Below are 19,946 nucleotides of genomic sequence, written 5' to 3'. Positions count from 1 at the left end.
ACTTGTGACCAGGAGTTAGGGCATTGCACTTGCTTGGTATCTAGTGAGGAGCTCTTCAAAGCAGGACTTCGAATACTTATCTTGCTCTACAGACATTAAGAATTCTCCGGTTACTCTAAAGAGGCAACAAAGTATGCAGTAAAACATTCAACCACTGATGCAGGGCTCCAAAACATCTGAGTCTGCATTAGCTATGATGCTTTAGGCTACAAGTAGCGGAAAGCCCAACCTAAGTGGCTTCGAGTTCAAGGATTATCTCACATACTAAAAAGTTAGGAGATAATTTCAGGGTTGGCTCGGTGGCTCAGTGTCAGCAGCAAAGACCCAGGACCAGCTTATTGTTCTGCTCTACCGTCCTCGGAGACTGTGCTTCATCCTTAGGCTTGCTTCTCATGCAATCACGATGGCTGCTACAGTTCCAGGCATCACAGGTCAGCTCAGCGGTTTCCAGCAGCAGAAGCCCATTTCCTCCTATGCACCTCTTTTTATCAGTGAAAAATCATTCCTGCTAGTCCCCAGCAGTCTTCTTCTCAGATACCATTGGCCAGGGTGGGGTTATGTGCCCCAGCTATAAGGGATGCTGGGAAGCAGGCATTCAGCATGTTCAGCTCTATGGGAGGAGGTGGATTCTGGCAGCCGAGAGGCAGGGATGGGTAATGTCTGTGGGGTAGGCAGCCAACAGTAGCTGTCACAGAACTTAAAGATCACCTTGAATGTGTTTGCCAGGACTCTAAGTAGCAAGGGGAAAGAAAAGCAGTTCAAGCTGGCTTAAGTCAAAAGGAAATTTTTATCAACTCAGAAGGCGAAAAGTCCAGGGTTTAGGCACAGTTGGATCCAGCCACTCAAGGTCTTCAGAAATCTGGTTCCATTTCTTGGTTCTGTGTCACTTCGTTCTGATTCCCTCTTCCCAAGCCGTAGCAAAATAGACCCAGGCTTCAGTCCTTAAGCCCAGAGGAGAAAGAGCACGTCCTGGTTGATATTTCCAGCAGAGGTCCTGAGTCTGCCTCTCATTGGTCCAAGCTCGGTTCATGTTCTTTTGTGGACCTGCTGCTGAGACCAGGGGGAAGTGGTACTCAGTTTGGGCAGACAAAGATCACATGTCCACTCTGGGACATGATGTAGGGTTGGCTTCACTCAAACCTACGACTGAGAGTGGGAGAGGGATGGCGCCGCAGAGAAAATATCACCCGTAGATGCTGTTACCAAAAGAAGAGAGTATGTATGCCTGGACAGGGGAAAAACCATCAGATATCCATTCTATTGTCCACAGCCCTCCTTTCCCACATATGGAACTTGAGGCCCAGAGAGGTTAATTGACTTTGCAAAAGTCACTCAGCTAATTCATGACAAGATCAGAGGTAGCAACTTTTTTTAAAAAAAAATTTTTTCATTCAGGGTTATTAAACCATCTTCTTAAGGTTAACAAAGTCCTCTATGTCAGGCATGTTAATTCGCTTGTATAATTTTACAGACCTCTGAAGCTATATTTGTACTAATGAGATTTTACTGGGAAAAATTTTTCCAAAGATTAGGAGTATACAGATCTTAAAATAGCCAAGTCACTGGAGCCTAGTGAATCACATGGAATAACCCTAGGTTCCTATCTTAATTACTACATTAATTAGGCATTAATCATTATCTACATTAATCAGTATCTTCAGAGCGTATCAATTGAGTGTACCATTTTCATTTCTTAAACTTAACACACTAACATTCTGTACAGATATATAGGTTACAGCACAATAGTGTATATAGCACAGCATTCGGTCCTTCTGGAGCCTTGGGAATTAGGGATTCCTTTCAGCGTTCTTATGATTGAGGAAGCTAAGACTCAGAAATAATAACTAACCTGCCCATAGGTTATTATTATTCACACAGCCAGGAAGACGCCAATAAAGGGATCAGAAAACCACCATGAGGTGCTGAGGCCAGCTCCTAGCAGCTGGTTATGCCCATCTCTTCTCACTCGACATTCAGTGAGGTCAGCTTCGTAGCTTTTGTGGAAATACAGGTGTGGGCAAAAGTAGGTTTACAGTTGTTCGTGTGGAAAAAAACCATGCAGGTTGTGATGATCTCAATAGCTTTATTAACTCTGTGTTCTGTGTACTCACAACTGTAAACCTACTTTTGCCCACCCCTGTACACCATGGAAATTAGCAAATGCTACAAATCGAGGCTCCCCATCCCAACCCATCCCACTCAACTGGTACTTAAACATTAATAGCATACAGCTGCATGTCTGACTCTAAGCCTCGTGTTTTATCTGCATTGGCAGCTGCATGCCTCTTTCTTGACTACCAAAGAGGTGTCTTTAGCCCAGTGATGAACATAATAGTTTGCTCTCGCCATTTCCCTGTGACCTGAATATTTGCTGTGTTCCCTAAACTATTTCCAAAGATAGGCAGATCCCCTAGGGCTCTTCCACATACCTTCTCACTCTGTCCTTTGGCAACTTTACAAACACCACCAAAGATTGACAGCCATTCCCACTGTGTTCACAGCTCCTTCCAGTCTCCAAGAACCATCTGGAACAAATGCTGAGGAAAAGAATGTGAGTATTTTTTTTTTAAAAAAAACACACACTTAATATCACAAGAAAAAGAGTCCAAGCACTCTGTTTTATTTTTTGGCTCTGTTTTTTTAGTGCACTAGGTAGGAATCACTAATATTTCTTCTGCTTGAAAAGAGACCCAGATGGATTTAAATTAAACATAGCACATTCCCTATGTTATAAATCAATAGTAAGGTATCTAGGATATGTACACGTCTTTTAGCCTTGGAAATTAAATAGCACGCTTCTAGAAAATACCAATAGGTAAAAGAAAGAAGTCACAAGGGAAGTTTAAAAATATTTCCAAGTGATAATGACAATACAACCTATCCAAATTTATGGGAGGCAGCCAAGGCAGTGCTCAGAGGATAATTTATTTCTTTTAATACGTATATTAGAAAATACGCCCAGGTTCATTAGTTTTTATAGCAAGACTAAGTCTCCGACTCCTTGCTGTTGACATATCTCATGCATGCATTTATTCAATAACAAAGACTTACTGTGCATCTACAATGTTCAGGGCTTGGTATTAGGGGCTGGGGATACAATGGTGAATAAAAAGACATGATCCCTGCCTTCATGAACTCTACTGGGTGAGACTAACAAACAAATTAGCATATAACTAGGAATTCTGATGTGTCTATCCAGAACCAATAGGGTACAATGACAGCAAATAACAGAGGGTGGTCAGATAAGGACTCATAAGAGGTGACATTTAAGGGGGGACCTGAAGATAGAACAGTCAGCCATCCTGGAAAGCAGAGCAAGAGCTTTCTGGGTGCCAGGATTAGAAGGCTCTGGGGCCTGTGTGGAAGAGGGGGGGATGTAGGAGATTACAGAGAGACGGACAGGGGTCAGATCACATGGGATCTAAGGTGCCAAGGCAAGAGGGTTTGGATTTTGTTATCAGGCCACGGGAGACCACTGGGGGTTGAATTCTGCTGTAGCTTCATGTTATTACAGGTCAAGCCTTCTGGGCATGAGCTGTTTAATGGGTCCTACCAGAACTGACTCCAGGAACACACTGCAGGCTGGCTGATCCCTCTTCCTAGAATCCACATGCTTTCCATTGTTGCCCAGCCCACCTTCCCTCCTCCTCCTTCACAATAGTTCTGGAGTCCCATCCTCTGGGGAAGCTTGCCCTGATGCCAGCTGTCTGCTTTGTAGAGGTCACAGCTTGGCACCCTCCTCTCTGCCAGACCCAAGAGGAAGCATATCACTGGTTTCTCTTATTTGATCAACAGCAATACCAGGAGTGAGATGCTATCAAACCGTTGGAGGAACAGAAGCTCTGAGAGGCTTAGATACTGGCCAGGGGTCCCAGCGCTAAGATCCAATCTGAGATCTGGCTGGCCCCAAGGCCTACATTATTAAACTACTGCCCCCCTCTCCTACATTCTCATAATCTCCTGGGCCCCCTCTCTTGTAGCAGTTTGCATTCTGTGTTTTAATCATTGTCTGTCTTCTCTACTAAATGTAAGGACAGAAGCCAGGTCTATATTCCTATTTGTCCAGGCAACAAGCACAGGACGCAGCCTAGAGCAGGCTCTGATAACGCAACTGAACACATGGTGGGCCTTTAGCACTGAGCCCACTGAGAATTCCAACTAAAGTTACTTACCCAGTGATCCATCCCGAGGGAAGCCAGAAGATCGGACAGGGTCTGTCTCCATTCCACGCCTTGGCACAGATAGCTCTGAGGTAGAGGGTGGGGTGTCAACTGTGGAGAGATGTCTTACAAATAAGTTGCTTTTTTTGCAGAGAGATAAAGGGGATGTGCAGGTATACGTGGAACCTGGTTGGTACGTGGATCCTTTCACGACAGTGACTCTGGGCTGGCCGGATAGCGACAAGGATTTACGCTTCCAGTGGTCATGTGGTAGGTGGCCTTAGAGCTCTGGAGCTGCCCTATCTCACCACAAAGTGATGGGTAGCAGTTAGCTTTGCTATTCTTTTTCTTAATGTTCACAGCGGCAGACTCATGCCTGACATTTTGTGTACCTTGTAATGCCAGAGAATGCAAACTCCAATGAAAATAAGAGGTAGCAGTGGCAAACCAAGGTGGGGAAATGCATCATCTGTAGAGAATTTAAGAACTATAACAACCCTGAAAGTCAGTCTGCTTTTGTATTATCACTATAAACAATGTCAGTGATAAAATACTCCTCCCCTCTTAGGTGGATCCCTCCTTTCACCTCCATGCCCTTGTTATGCCACGAGGAAAAGCCTAGAAGGAGAAAGTGATGAGGCATTTTCTGAAAAACCAAAATTGTAGCATCAGTTCTTATTTTTAAGAAATGGTTGCCCTGGCCCTAGCTGGGTACCTCCATTGGTTATAGCATTGTCCTAATACTCTAAGGTTGCGGGTTCACTCTCTGGTCAGGGCACATACAAGAATCAACCAGTGAATGCGTAAGTGGAACAATAGATCGATGTTTCTCTCCCTCTCCTTTCTGATCCCTCCCTCCTTTCCTCTCTCTCTCTCAAAATAAATATATTTTTTTAAAAGTTAGCAAAAAAGGGAAAGAAATGGTTGCCCTCCTTTTCATAAGGATATATCCTAGCTACGTACACATTCTTTTAGAAAGAAAATGAATGTCATTCGCACTGTACATACTGCTCTCGCTACCCTTTTGTTCCATTGAACAACATATCCTGCATATTTTAATGTCACAGTATCTTTGTCTCCATTTTGATATTCGCAGAAACTGCACAACAGACCGTCAAGCTGATGCATGGTCATTTATCTACCAATGCAAGTCACTGGGGCAAAGCATTGCCCTCTTTTTGGATATTTTGGTTGTTTCAAATTATTTGCCTTTATAAACACCGTAATGAGCATCTTTATAGATCAATCTTTATTTGCATCTGTGGTTACTTTCATAAATGCATTTGTAGAAATGGAATAACTGGGTCAAAGTCATATAAAATTTGAAGGCTTTTGATAGTAATTGCTAAGTGGTCAGAACGTCCTTCTGAATATTAGTTCTTGTTATCTGAATTAATAGAGGATTCAAATACAGAGTTTAGGTGACTGAGCTGATGACCTGACCCCTGGACATGTCCTGGGAATGACTATCATATTGGAGGCAGGGGATAAACATCAATCAACAGAGTTGAAGGGCAAAGGATACAGAGACTTACTGAGATGATTTCATAAAGCAGGAGATTACACTGCAGCCTCCCGGAGGAAGGGACAGCTCCCAGGTCCCCAGTGTACCCCACGGGGATATACAGCTGTGAACAATCACTTCCAAGTGGAGTTAGAATTACACCAGTGACAAGAAGCTGCCCTGGACATTCTCCCAGGCGGGCCACCTTTCCTGTTATATGCCAGCCTGCTGACCAACGCAAGTCACTGGTGCAAAACAAGCTGGCATATCCTGCAGGTTTGCTCAGGTCTGGGTGAAGCGTGGGTCATTCTCCCAGAAGTATCCTTCTGCAGTACCATTCCTGCAACCTGTAAGTGAAATTTAAAAAAAATAAAAATCTCTATTTGAAGCCGATATTCTTATTTATGACCCTTTTCTTCTAAAAACCCCCAACCAGAAGATAGCCACATGTGTCAAGTTCAGAGTTCCTGAGTGGATAGTGTTTGCCTATCTCTCTTTCTCAGGCCGTTGCTGGGCTCAGTGGAGTGACTGTGTTGAGAGGCAGCTGCTTCGCACAGACCAGAGGGAGCTGGTGGTTCCGCCGTCCTGCCTGCCACCACCTGATTCTGCAGTCACCCTGCGCCTGGCCATCTGGAGAGGCCAGGAGCTGGAGAAGCAGGAGGAGCAGTGCCTCTATGTGTCCGCCCCCTTGGAACTCAGGCCTCGAATCAGGTGGGGCCAACAGAGCAAACTCCTGCAACGCTGGCATTCATTCATCATTTGGGCAACATTTACTGAGAACCATCCCTCTCTGGCATTGACTTAGAGGCAGGGCTTACAGTAGTGTAAAAATCAGACCGGGTCTCAGTTCTCATAGGGTTACTACTGGTGGTCAGTGATGATTCGCAAATGAATGAAGGGAGAGGGCACATTTATATGATAACTTTCCCAACTCGGGGTCAGGGGAGGCTCCCCCCAGCAGAGATGTGAAGAGGAATGAACTTGGCCAGGGGAAACGGGACTGGAAAGGAAACAGAATGTCAAAGGAGGGAGCACAGAATAACCTGGAAGTGAAAGAGGCTGCTGTGACTAGAGCATGGAAGAAGAGAAAGGAAAGAAGAAACTGAAGAGCAGGCAGGGCCTTGCAGATCATGTCAAAGACATGATTTTGGTCTTTTATCCTAAGAGTTCAGGAAGGCCATCCAAGAGTTATAAGCAGGCTGGGGACATGATCACGTTTTGCTTCAGAATGCTCTGGTAGCAGGGTGGAGGAGGGCAAGAGAGAACTCGGGGAGATTGCTTAGGTGTTTGGAGGAATCAAGGTGAGAGCTCAAGGTAGCTTGCTTGTTCTTTCAGTCAGGTCCCTGCAGGAAGCAGATGGCTCACTCAGATGAGGGACTGATGAGAGTTGGATGAAGGCCCTATTTACAGATGTGTGCAGAGATGAGGGAACCACCCAGGGATGACAATGCCAAACTATAACTGGGGAAAGCCATTATCTCTCTTAGGAATGCAGAGATAAGGGGCTGGGGGATGATATTACTAGATAGGATCTACAGCTTGGGAGAGGTGCCCTTCAACAGGAGCTGTGGTCTTGGCTGGAGGAACATAGCCTCTGCCAACTGCAACCCATCAGGTAAGGAGCAGGGAAGTTGTAAATAAATACCTCAGCCTCTTTCCTCTCTCCCCCAAACTCCAGTCAATGCTTCCCACTGCCTGGGGCCAACCAGAAGCCAGAGGGTGCAAGAGATTGGGTGATGCAGTCTATAATGATCAGTCTCCAAGTGCACAGAGGCACAAAGAGCTGAGGGAGAGTGGGCTGCAGGGTAAACGGAGAATGTCTGGCACACTTGAACTAGGACAGACACGAAGACAGGAGTGGGGAGATTTAAGAGCTGTTACCAAGTTACAACTGAAAGGACCTGGGAATGGGTCGAACACACAGCAAGTGCCAAAGTGCTCTCCTATTGGCTCAAGGGACGGGGTGTTATAGAGAAGGCTCAGGATTCAGGTCAAGACATGATGGTTCACATTCCATCCCCCTACTTAGAAGTGTGCCACTGAAACAAATCATCTGAGCTCTCTGAGCCTGGTTTGCTGGTCTGTGACATGGGGATTCTAATACGTCACTCATAGGGTTGTGGTAAGCGTTGGATAAGCTAATAATAGAAGTCATGTATAAACTGTAGCATGCATGTTATAAAATCACAGCATTCATTTATTATTAGAACTAGGAAGAACCACAGAAATTGCCTGCTCTAATCCCCTCACAAGGAAACTGAGGCTCAGAGAGTTTAAGTGACTCATGCAAGGTGACCATCCAAAAGTGGCAGGGACAGAATTCAAGCCCAGCGTCCTATCTCAGCCTTATGCACTTTCCATATCATTACCCTGTGCAGCGAATGAAATGGGAATTCAGTCAGGCACGAATGACTCCATCTGCAAGGCCAAAGCTATTTCCCAGTTTTGGTTGGTGTGGGGGTTGCTTTTATTCTACATTTCACTTGCAAAAAGGCCCTTTCTCACCTTCTCAAAGGACTTGAGAAGAACTGGACAAAAGACCAGGCAGGAAGGTGGCCACAATGCCTGAGGGAGCTTCCTGGCTCTGTTCTCTGTCTTCCTTTCAGTTGTGAGATGAACTGCGGGCCAGTAAATGCCAGTGAAGACGTTATGCTCAGGGTCACCATGGGGGATGACTCCCCAGAAGCCATATTCAGCTGGTATTTAGATGACAACCCACTAGAGAAGGTGAGGACACTGGCAACCACTCAAAAATGGAAAAGTCTCCCCACTTTGACATCTCACATGACCAGGACTAAGCTGGGGATGGGTCAACTCCACTCAGAGCCCGTGGAGAGGGAATCAGGGGATGGGGCACATTCCCCAAAGGAAAACCAGGGCATTAGTCAGAGAAAGAATGGGTGTCTGGGAGCAAAAACAAGGTGGAAACACCACAGCAGATGCTGTTGGTGCCCCAGCCCAGTCTGCTGTGGAGTGGCCGCTGGCCAATAACTATGAAGTCTAACAACCCAGGCCCTTGCCTCTGAGTGAGATATTTTCTGTGGTGCAGCTTATATGCTCCAGAGTTCCCTGTGGGATTGGGCCGAGGCTGGACGCTTCCTGAGACCATTTCTTTGCCTCGTTCCATTCTCCACCCTATCCTGCTTCCCCCCCCCCCCCCCCCCGCCCGGTTTTCCCTAAGCCCCCTCCCTCAATAAATGACCTGCACACGAATCCTCGCCTCAGGCTCTGCTTCTAGGGAACCCGACCCAGGACAATGCCTTAACCAGGCTGGAGATTGCATATCTGGGCTGGCCTCAGGGAAGCAAGCAGTGCCTGCCGCTCATCCTTCATAGACAAATCTGAAAGGCCTCCCAGGGGTCAGAAACAAGTCCCCTGCTGAGGTTCAGCGGCCTGACTGTAACCTCATGGGCTCTGGGCTGTGCTCTCTTTCAGACCCAGCCCCTGCCGGCAGCCTGCAGACTCCGAGGATTTTGGCCAAATTCTTTAACCCTCCTTCAGAGCAACGTGTCCACCCTGCTGCTGAACAGCTCCCTGCTGCAGCCTTGGGGCCAGGCCATCCTAATCAGAGTCACAGGTGGGGAGGCCTCCCTTCAGTCTCTTGTCGTGGATTCAGTCCGTTTCAGAAAAGGCACCAAGACAAACCCAGAAGCCTGAAATATGGGGCATCAGCGTAGGGTGGGGGCCACACACAGGCTCTGGTGTGAGTCCCACCACCGCCGCTTTCTAGCTGGGAGACTTTAGGCAAGGGATTTAACCTCTCTGTGCCTCAGTTTCCACACAGGTAAGCTGGACATACTAAAAACACCTGCCTCCAGATTGTATGATGCAGGGTGGGTGAGACAATACCAGCAGTACCAGCAGGCCATTCTGGGGTCGTCCAGCCTGAATGTCCTGCCAGGATAACTCAGCACTTTTTACTTAAAACGAGCCCAGAGCACAGGGAAATGTAGATTCTCAAAAAGATAAATAATGAGGGTGGGAATTCTTTTTCTGATGGATTCCTTTGACTTAGGGTTTCTCAAAGTGGCTCATAGACCACCCACACTGGGATAACCTGGGGTACTAATTTAACATGCACACTCCTGGGTTTGCCCCAACCCTTCTGAATTAAGTCTAGGCCAAGGAATGAGTTTTAATTGGTTAAGATTCTCTTTATGCTCAGCTCTTCCAGGTACATACTCTTTTTTTTTTTTTAATCTTCACCCTAGGATACGTTTTTTATTGATTTGAGAGGAGGGGGAGAGAGAGAGAGAGAGAGAAACATCAATGAGAGAGAGAAACAATAATAATGGGTTGCCTTCAATACATGTCGTGATGGGGGGATTGAACCCACAACCTTCTGGTGTATGTATGCGACAATGCTCCAACCAGCTGAGCCACCCACCTGGGGCTAAATACTCTTCTTTTGAAAAACCAGGTGATTTTACCAGGTGATGTGGGATGTCAGTGCAGGTCAACTGAGGGTGCTATTCTCGGTACTGTGGGGGCCTAGAAAGAGCATCGTTTCAGGTGGGATCAGCCTGTTTCCAGATCCTGGCTGTGGCCCTACCTAGCTCAGTGAGCTTGAGCAAGTCATTGTGCCCAATAAACTCCCTCCTCACCAAAGCTCTGTGAGGAAGCTATTCTTATTAGCTCCACTTTACAGATGAGGAGCTGACTCTCAAAAAGCTTAAGTCCAAGGTCAACTGCTAGTAAGTGGCAGAACTTGGATTCAAGCTCAAGTTTGTCTGAATCTGGTCCTCTATCTCTGCCCAGTTTCTCAAAGTGAGATCCTGGGATGTCCTGCATCAGGGTAATTGTTAGATTTGCAGATTTCTAGGCCCACCCCAGAACCTCCAGAGGGGTCTGAGGCTTGGGGTCCAGAGAGAGGCCTGGGAATCTGCATGTTCAACAAGTTCCCCAGGTGATCCCAAAGCATGGCGGAGTTTGTGTGACCCACACAGCCCCTAAGCACCCCATGCCTTCATTCTGCAGCAATGATCAGGCACGCCTACGGGGAGGACACCTATGTCATCAGCTCTCTGCCTCTGCCCGAGGTGCCAGCCTGCACCATTGCCCCAGAGGAGGGGACCGTTCTAACAAGCTTCGCCATCTTCTGCAACACGTCCGCTGCTCTGGGCACCCTGGAGTACTGCTTCTGTCTGGAATCAGGTACTGGCCAAGGCTAGGCTCTCCCCTCAGCTCCTGGGTTCCTCCTTTCCCAGAATAGGGCCTGTCACTCTCTCAGGAAGACTCGAAGAATATGTCCCACGTGTGAGAGAGGTTTGCAAGATGAAGACTCCCCTAACTCTTAACCCGTCACCTCTAGGCACACTGACCTAGCCACATACTTCAGAGAGATGAGAGCAGGTCCCATCAGTGTCTCCTCCACAACAGTGGGAGCCAAAATGACCTCTGTCTTGTCATGAGGGATGTGGAGGAAGTTAAATGGATGAGTATACACAGAAGCATGACCATGGGGGGGCCACTACTAGGGCTCCACCCTAGCAATCACTCAGAGTAGCCACGACCCCCTTGGAAGTCTGGAGCTATCCAGGACAGAGATGGGCTTGCTTCACAGAACTGTCAACAATTTTATTGACCCCACAGCAGTGAACTGAAAAAGGAGACATTTCTGCAAAGGTTTACAGGGGAAGCATGTGTTTTGAGCTCACTGTTAAGACCTCCCCACCTCCTCTTCTTCTTCCTTCTTCTTTGTGTAGTTTGGTTTACAATCTTGAATATATTTTTTAAAACTTGTAAATGGGAGGGATTTTTTTTTTCCTGAACATTTTCATGGATCTTAGTAAAATTAATCCAAGGTCATAGCAGCATGCGATGCCTCAGAGAGGACAGTGTTCTAACCAGAACATTTTCAGTATAAATGGCTGTCTTCACCCTGAAAGTATGGAGTTCCCGAGTACCTGCCATGCCCTCACGAGCTGTGGCTTTTGTGTCCTTGTCATTAGGCTTGACTTTGGTGGTTTATAATCTCCTAGGGGCCTGGAGATGCTCCCTTAATTGCTTGATTTCCATTTGCCAGGTTCCTGTCTACACTGTGGCCCTGAACCTGCCCTCCCGTCAGTTTATCTCCCACTTGGGAAAGAAGACAACGATTTTGTGCTGACAGTGGTCGTTTCTGTTTCCAATCACGCGGGGGACAGACGGCACACCCATGCAGCAGTTAAGGTGGGTAGTGGCCATTGTTTCCTTACTGAGAAAACTTGACCTGTCAGAACCTCACTAAGAGGGTGGCAGGCTACTGAAAGTCAGCCCTCGACACAAGGGTTTGTAAAAAGAAAAAAATAAACAAACACATAAATAAATAAAAATAAGAGGGTAGCTGCGTCGGAAGGAGCCAAGGGCATGACCAAATGAGTCATTGATTCATCCATCCCTTCAACAAATATTTACAGAGCACCTACAGCATGCCCAGCCCTCGGGATAGAGCCATGGACAAAACAGACATGGTTTCTACCTTTGAAGGTCTTTATGATTAGTGGCCAGAATAAGGGTAGGATCCTGGGGGCTTGGAGTGGGGAACGTGAGGTGGTTGGAGCAGAAGGATGCACAGGTGAATTAGGCCAGTGTGTTTAGAGTCTAGACGAAAGCCAAGATCAGCTAATAGGGCTACAAGGCAGAGGCCGGATAAAATCCTAAGAAAATGTCAAGGGTCAGAAGTCAGTGGAGTGGGAAGGGACTGAGAGTGCCATGAGGAGGGCAGTGAATGGTGAAGGCTTGCCCAAGGCTTGCTTTTGTTGGCTGTCAGCTGCCTGGTGCAAGCAGCCGGGCTGCCCTCAAGCCTCAGAAGTGCCTGAGACCCCCGTGCTCGGTGCAAAGGCTTCCAGGTCTGCTCTGCTTTCCCACATCGGGATCTGTGACATCAGGCTCTTGTTCTTGAACATGAACCAGTGAGTTGAGGTCTTCCTTGCACAAAGCATGTTTCTGGTTTCCCAATAGGTGGGACTTGGAGGTGCTCGTGTCGAGGATGTGGCATTCCAGGCCGCAGTGTCGGAAAACATTACCGCCATTCTACGGAGCGAGCAGGGTCCAGAGCTGCTCTTCCAGCTGGCCAGGTCCGTGTCCTCCATGCTGGACCAGGAGTGCCAGGGACAGGGATCCAAGCAGCCCCACAGAATGGACGCCAGACAGAAGGTACTTGAGATGGGCCCCTTTATGCCTTCTGCTGGGGCGCCTGGGGTCTATATGTAGCCACTCGGGGTGTGGAGCAGGGTTCAGAGATCCATGGAGAAGCCTTTGGTGTCTCCTCAGCTATTGACATCACCTCCCACTTCCTTTCAGTAAATGATATAGAATGAAGGCTGTCTCTGCTCAGCCTCATGGAGTCACAGGCTCCTAGGGTATCACTCCAGTCCTTCCTATTAAAGACGGTGAAACCAAGGCCAGAGGAGAATAGTGACCTAGCTTCAGTCATATGGTTAATGGTTTGGAGTTGGACTTAGATGTTGTTGTCCCAGCTCTGTCACTTACCATATATATTGTCACAGGCTGGTGACTGAACCTCTCTAAGCCTCAGTTTCCCAGTCTGAAAAATGAGGATAGCACTACTTTCCTAATAAGGTTATGGTGAGAGTTAAATAAGAATTACATTCACTGTAACTATAGGTCAAACCATATGAAACTGCCCACATTCAACCAGTTTTAATCCACAAAATGGCCATATCATGTGTTATAACCTAATGTTATAAATGACTATTGCAGAACATATGATTACTTCACTCCCAGTGCATGGCACATGCATATGAATATGCACTCCCAGGCATGCTACATGTCTGTACCACACACAGCATCACACATACATGCTGGGCATGGAGAAGAGAAGGAAGACTTCTTTGGTCCCCTGAAAAGTTTTCATGAAAGTACTTGGCACGGTGCAGGACACATAAGTATTTTTAATACAAAGAAGTTGTGGTTGTCAAAGTAATTAAGTACAGAGAAGTAACTAACATTTATTAAGTACCTACTATGTGCCGTCAGGCCCTGAGTTAGGACTTTAAGGATATGTAATCCCCATTAAAACGCTATGAGGTAAAAGGTAAGATCCCCTTTGTTATAGAAAAGGAGACAGGGTAAGAGAATTTTAGTAGCTTGGCCAGGTCCACATTTCCAGTAGGTGCTGAAGACAGAGTTCAAACCCAGGTTGGCTCTCCCCCATCCACCTCCAGCCCCCCCCACAAGCCCTCTCACTCAGTCCTTTGCTTCACATTAGAACCCCCATACACATACACCGCCCCCCCCCCCCCCCCGTGGTTCTTGGTTGCATTCACTCTGAGCATTACCTGTGGCACACTTCCCTCTGGATGTCCTGTGGTCCCTGAGCACACAGATGATGCAGGACTGCAGCGGCTCAGCCTGAGGTGACCAGAATCCAAAGGGGGCAGCCATGTGTGAAGGGGGCTCCCTGGTAGGAGCAGTGGCTTTTGAAGGACGAGGCACTCAACCCACAGTGACCTGGCCAGGGGGGCCGCAGGACAATAGCTTCTAGCTCTCTCTTTTCCTGAGTGAATCCATTGACCAGAGGATCAGGGGCCAGTGACGTCTCCATGTAGACAGCCTCCAAGATGGTGACAAGGATGGTGGGAAGATCTGCAGAGGCAAACATGAGATTAAACACTATCTGAGCTTCCCTTCCAGATCATTCTGACAAGAGTCCCCTCATATACTGGCCTATTCTTTCCTCCATCCAAGCCACAGCCTGCATATACCCTGAACTAATGGCAGACAAACAAAAATCTGTAGGTGCCATGAAAAATTGTTTGATGGTTAGACTGAGCAAGCTGTGACTAGCAGGCTGAGTGAAAGACTCTTCATTTGTATCTGTGCTATTCCAAATGTTTGCCACTAGTCACGTCTGGCTACTTACATTTAAATTAAAATGAAATAAAGTTTAAAAATCCAGTTCTCCAGTTGTACCCGCCACATTTCAAGGCTTAACCATCACATTTGGTGACTGGCCATTTTATTGGACAGCACAGGGGAGAGGATGTTTCCATCAACGTGGAAAGTTCTGTGGGGCAGTGCTGAAATTATTCTTAGTTTTTCTGTGCTGCTGACAAAGCCAGCCCCTGGCCAGCCCCTCATTCAGGCTTTGTGGCTTAGAAAGCACATTGCTCAGAAGCCCCAGAAGGTGTGGCTCAAGGTGGGAGTCAGGGGATGAGGAGGGGGAATTGTCCCCAATCACTCCAAAGGCAAACAGGGCCCAAGCCTGCAACAAGATCTGCCACCTACCCCGAGCCAACAAAGTAATCTGATTTCTGAATGTCATGCCATTCTGGTCACAAATGCCACCCTGAGACACGACTTGTTTTTAAATGATGCCAGATTTTACAGATTTGATTTGAAGATTTGGAGAAAGCTGAGACATCCTGTATTAGTTTCCTATGGCTGCTGTAACAAATTACCACAAACTTAGTGGCTTGAAACAACTCAGATTTATTATCTTACAGTTCTGGAGGTCAGAAGTTTGAAAGGAGTCTCACTGGGCTAAAGTGAAGGTATTGGCAAGGCTGCGAACCGTCTGGAAACTCTAGGAAACAGTCTATTCCTTGCTTTTCCAGCTTCTAGAAGTTGCCTATATTCCTCTCACCATCTTCAAAGTCAGAAGCTTAATACCTTCAAATCCTTCTCCTATTCCCCCCTTCTTTCTACTCTCTCCCCTCTCCCTCTCCACCACTTCTGCCTCCATCCCCACATCTCCTCCTCGGACACTGACCCTCACCCTCCCTCTTATAAGGACCCCTGTGATGACATTGGCTTCACTTGGTTAATCTGGGCCGCTCCCTCTCAGAATCCTTTACTTAATCAAATCTCCAAAGTGACTTTGCCAGCCCCTTTTCCCATGTGAGGTAACACAGTCACAGGTCTCAGGGGTTAGGACGTGGACATCTTTGGGAGCCATTATTCTGCCCACTGCACATCCTTTGAGGCAAACAGAGGTCTATGGGCTTTGAAAAACCCAAGATGGGCCCAGTCACTTGCTCTGACCCCAAACCTTTCTAAAACAGTTTCAAGCCACTGGAATTACATCTCCTCTCCTTACCTTCCTCCCTCCGTGCTAAGGTCAGAGAGCGTGTGCTGGAGTCGCTGTCTGCAGTCACCACCACCCTGGGGGACATGCAGAGGGTGCAGGGGCTGGCCAAGGTGCTGAGAGAGGTGACCCATCGCAGTGAGGAGCTCACGCCCTTGGCCCAGGTGAGTAGTTCTCACCCACTGAGCCAAGCCATGGGACACGTGCCTCCACAGTGGGTGGCTGACAATTCACCCCAGCACAGGTCAAAGGTTTCTCAGTCACAGGGCTGCCAAGACTTCTGCGATCTTTATCCAAAAGTCTTACATGGGTGATGCCAAGGGAAGGAAGGTGCCCTCCCATAGCTGTGCCTCCTTCTGGGTGAGATGGCCCATGTGCTTACACACCACCCTCCCCCGCTGAATTTAACTATTGGGTGGTTAAGTGTGTGTCCAGATGCTGTTGCTGACCACTCATGTCTCCCACTTCTGTGCACACCAGCCTGACATCCAGCTGCCAACTCCAGCCTTTCTTTCATTTCTGACACCCCCACACCCCACTCTCACCTGCCTACATAGTGGCTTGGACATGTCAGGGGATTGGTGCAGTGCTCAGTGACAAATCAGCTGGGGTACAGCTCCCCCACCCCTCTTGATGGATAACTCCCATCCATCCATCCATCCATCCATCCATCCATCCATGTGGTCAGTGAATGTTTACTGAATGCCTACTATGTTCTGGGCATTGTGCAAGGCACTCTGGGAAGGATTCTGAGATAGACTAGGCTACTCTACTAAAGGAACTTAGCACACTGTAGGGAGGCAATACCTGGCCCGCCAGCTGGTGATACAGACAGCTGGCATGACCGGCCTGGTCTAGATTCCCCTAGTTTGTGTCCGCACCTCGCTCGCCTCCATTCTAGCCCTCATTCCTTGAATGGTGTGGGAGATGGTCTGTCCTAGGCAGAGGCTCATGCTGTTTTTCCTTCTACGTCGGGTGAGCCCAGTGGGAGGCCAGCTCTGCTCTGCAGCATGCCAGTGAGGCTCTGTTGGCAGTGAGTGCCAAGGCCCGTCCTGAGGACCAGAGGCGCCAGGCAGCCACCAGGGACCTGTTTCAGGCTGTGGGCAGCGTGCTAGAAGCTTCCCTGAGGGACAGACTAGAAGAGTCTCTGGAGGCCAATGGCAGCCAGGTAGGTGTCCCAGCCCAGACACAGACCTCACACCTACCGCATGCCCAGCTCACACCAGCTTTTCTAGGAAATGGAGGCATGGAGCTGAAAGAAAGGTTCCAGAGACCATAGGTTCTGGAAGGCAGTGTGGTGTAGTAGGCCGAGAGCAGGTTCTGGAAGGTGGCTGACTGAGTTCGAATCCTGCCCCTGTTGCTTACACACACCTGCCTCACAGACTTAGTTGTCTGAAGATGAAAAGGGTTCACATAAGTCAAGTGTTAGAAGTTTTATAAGTGCTTACTCTTTGTTCCCTCAACTAATGGCATCCCATCATGGTCCCTGCCTTACTCTCGGCCCTCTTTCAGTCCCTGCCAAAGGTCCCATACTAGCCTGGTGACAGTACCAGAGGTGGTATATGAAGGTGGGTCTCTCTCCTTTCTTTCTCCTCTCTCTCTTCTCTCTCCCCTCCCTCTCCTCTCTTTCCTCTCTCTCCTTTCTCCACACCCCTGCTTTCTTTTCCAGGTGGCCACAGTGCCCCAGCTGCTCAGAGCTGTGGAGCATATACAGGCTGCCCTCCTGCTGGGGAGACTGCCCAGGGGCCTTCCATCCATATTGGCTACCTCCTCCATCTCCGTATACACAAACAGGTAACCAGTTGCACTGTGGGTCCCCAAGAAAGCCCATCCTCTGACCTGGCTCGTTCCACACCCATATCCCAAGACCCTGTGCCAGGCAGAGCTCAGGAGACCCTCCTTAGAGATGGGAGAAGTGGTGGGACCTAGAAGTGGGAAGGGCTTCTCGCTGAGAGATGGTCCCTGTATTGGGTTGCCCTCATGGATCCCGGAGCAGTTTCCCAAAGCAGCATCCTGATCACACACAAGGCCAAAGGCTTTAAAGATGGGGCAAGGAGCCCAGGACATCAGAAGTTAAGGAGATAGGGAAGAGAAGCCTAGAGAAATGGCCACATCAAAGCTCATTTATTCATTCAACAAAATATGTATTGACCACCAGCATGTTCCAGACACTGTCCTAGGCACTAGGGGTACAACAGTAAACAAAGCTGGCTAAAGCCCTGTCCTCCAACCCAGTATAGGGGTATCAGCTGCCTTTTATGCTGCTGCTACTGACACAAACATGCTGAACCATATAAAGGGATCGAAATAGAGCAGCCTATTCTGATGGTAACGCAGGCCTCCCTGCAGATCTTCTTCTGACATAGACTTTCTCCTCTGTCCCGGCACCTCTGTTCTCACCTTATGGCCAGAATTCAGCTCCGGAGTTGGCAAGGCTCCTCTGTGCACATTGGTGCTGCCAGCTCTGCCACCTTCACCCTGCCTGCTGCCTCCTCCCTTGGCTCCGTGGAGGACTATCAGGAGCCTGTGGACATATGGGTAACAATAGCAATAACCTGCTTGGGAACAGCCCTTTACAGTTTGCAAAGCTCTTTCACAACATCTGCTCAGCTATGTTGCTTGATCACAGCCCTGTCAGTTACACAGTATTATGATGCCCATTTTACAGATGAGGTTCAATGACTTGCCCAAAGCCATGAGCAAAGTGGGAGAGGAGGGATTCAAACCTAGGCCTTCTGATTACCACATCCAACTGGTTTCCACTGTGTTCTGGAATTTCTCCAGCAGCCTTGGTTCAGTTAGTCATTGGAAATGAAGCTCTTCTGACTTCATTCCACAACTAGGAAATGGCAAACCCAAGGCTCCTTTCAAATTAGTGCATAACTAACTCTTTGCTCCTTGAACCCCAGTGAAAGCAAACAAACTTCTTTCTCTCAAATTAGTGCATAACTGACTCTTTGCTCCTTGAACCCCAGTGAAAGCAAACAAAATTCTTTCTCTCAAATTAGTGCATAACTAACTCTTTGCTCCTTGAATCCCAGTGAAAGCAAACAAACTTCTTTCTCTGAGAGACTTGTTAGCTTTGCCAGAAGAAAGGCTCAGACTGCTTTACAGATCAGTAACCGCTCAGCTGTAGCAAGTCTGGTTGGGTTCTCTAGGCCCAGCTTTCTGAGGCTACAGCCCTGAAAAGTAGACACACACCAGGAAAACCAGCAGCAGCTAAAGGCAGCCCCCCACCCCATTTACCCCTAAGGGTGAGGGTCGCTTGTCCATCCCATCTTAGGAAACCTCATCATTCACAGAGGGACCTCGTCTCCACCCAGCCTTCGGGGGCCTGGGTCAACAAGCCTCGTTCTTGGTTTCAGATGATGAGTTTCCCAAAGAGCCCTTTCCCAGCCCAAAGTCACTTCAATGTCAGCGGAACTGTTGGTGGCCTCACTCTGACCAGCCCTAGTGGACAGCTCATATGCATGAAGAATCTGTCTGAGAATATTGAGGTGGGTTTGGGGGGTGCTGTCAGAAGTCAGGTGGTACCTCTGGGTTCTTCAACTTGGTTGGGACTAAAAGTTGGTTGGCTTTGGAAAAAACATATTAAAGAGGAGAATCATGAAAAGTGATCCTTACCCTACCTTACATTGGCATTGTAAATGTACATAATTATCCATCTTTGGGTATACGGCTGAAAAGTTTCTTTAAATCCGTCGACAAGAATTTTAATCATCTTCATTGCATAAGTCACCCCCATAACACAGCCTCTAGAAGGTCCAGTTAGATTTTCTTTACAGATAATGAGAAATGTAAGCACACTACAGTGCAATATGAATTCATATCCTTTCAAGACTTTAATGATTTCCCCCCCAATCTCCTAATCTTTTCTCATCAATGACTAATTCGATAACAATTTTTAACAACTCACCTTTATTGTCTTCTCAGAGCATTCAATTTAAGTTTTTGTGCAAATCATTCTTTTCACACTCCTGCTCTGTCACTATATGAAATATCATTTAAATTGACCTTTAGAGTCACAAGTACAACAGACACAAGCAGGTTTGGGCATAAGTCAGTCAGACACACTGCTCATTGGTGAGATACAACTCAGCTGGCAGGAGAGAGCTGCCAGGATTACTAGAGGGATGTCATAGGTTGGGTTATCTAGATGCAGAGACTGAGAAAAAAATTTGTAGTGCAAGATGTTTGCTAGAGATCGACACCTGCGAACAGTAAAGAAAGAAAACAGGACTGGGCAGATGTC

At 47.7% G+C, this 19,946-nt stretch overlaps 1 protein-coding gene across 1 annotated transcript in view; it reads left to right on the top strand.

Annotated features, from left to right (window-relative positions):
* Window positions 1-19,946, top strand: part of LOC308548052 (polycystin-1-like protein 2) — a gene marked incomplete at both ends in the record, with an annotated part of 84,418 nt that overhangs the window by 22,348 nt on the left and 42,124 nt on the right. The window contains 13 exons of the mRNA XM_081119068.1: window positions 2,502-2,551; window positions 4,313-4,430; window positions 6,168-6,375; window positions 8,271-8,391; window positions 9,100-9,241; window positions 10,642-10,818; window positions 11,690-11,835; window positions 12,607-12,801; window positions 15,727-15,858; window positions 16,680-16,862; window positions 17,364-17,488; window positions 18,106-18,232; window positions 19,060-19,191. Of these exons, the coding sequence (XP_080975194.1) occupies window positions 2,502-2,551; window positions 4,313-4,430; window positions 6,168-6,375; window positions 8,271-8,391; window positions 9,100-9,241; window positions 10,642-10,818; window positions 11,690-11,835; window positions 12,607-12,801; window positions 15,727-15,858; window positions 16,680-16,862; window positions 17,364-17,488; window positions 18,106-18,232; window positions 19,060-19,191 (1,856 nt within the window). The remainder of the gene's footprint in view (window positions 1-2,501; window positions 2,552-4,312; window positions 4,431-6,167; window positions 6,376-8,270; window positions 8,392-9,099; window positions 9,242-10,641; window positions 10,819-11,689; window positions 11,836-12,606; window positions 12,802-15,726; window positions 15,859-16,679; window positions 16,863-17,363; window positions 17,489-18,105; window positions 18,233-19,059; window positions 19,192-19,946) is intronic.

The sequence above is a fragment of the Miniopterus schreibersii genome (assembly GCF_964146895.1).
Source record: "Miniopterus schreibersii genome assembly, chromosome: 18".
Taxonomy (NCBI): Eukaryota; Metazoa; Chordata; class Mammalia; order Chiroptera; family Miniopteridae; genus Miniopterus; species Miniopterus schreibersii.
This window is presented reverse-complemented; position numbering and strand designations above follow the sequence as displayed.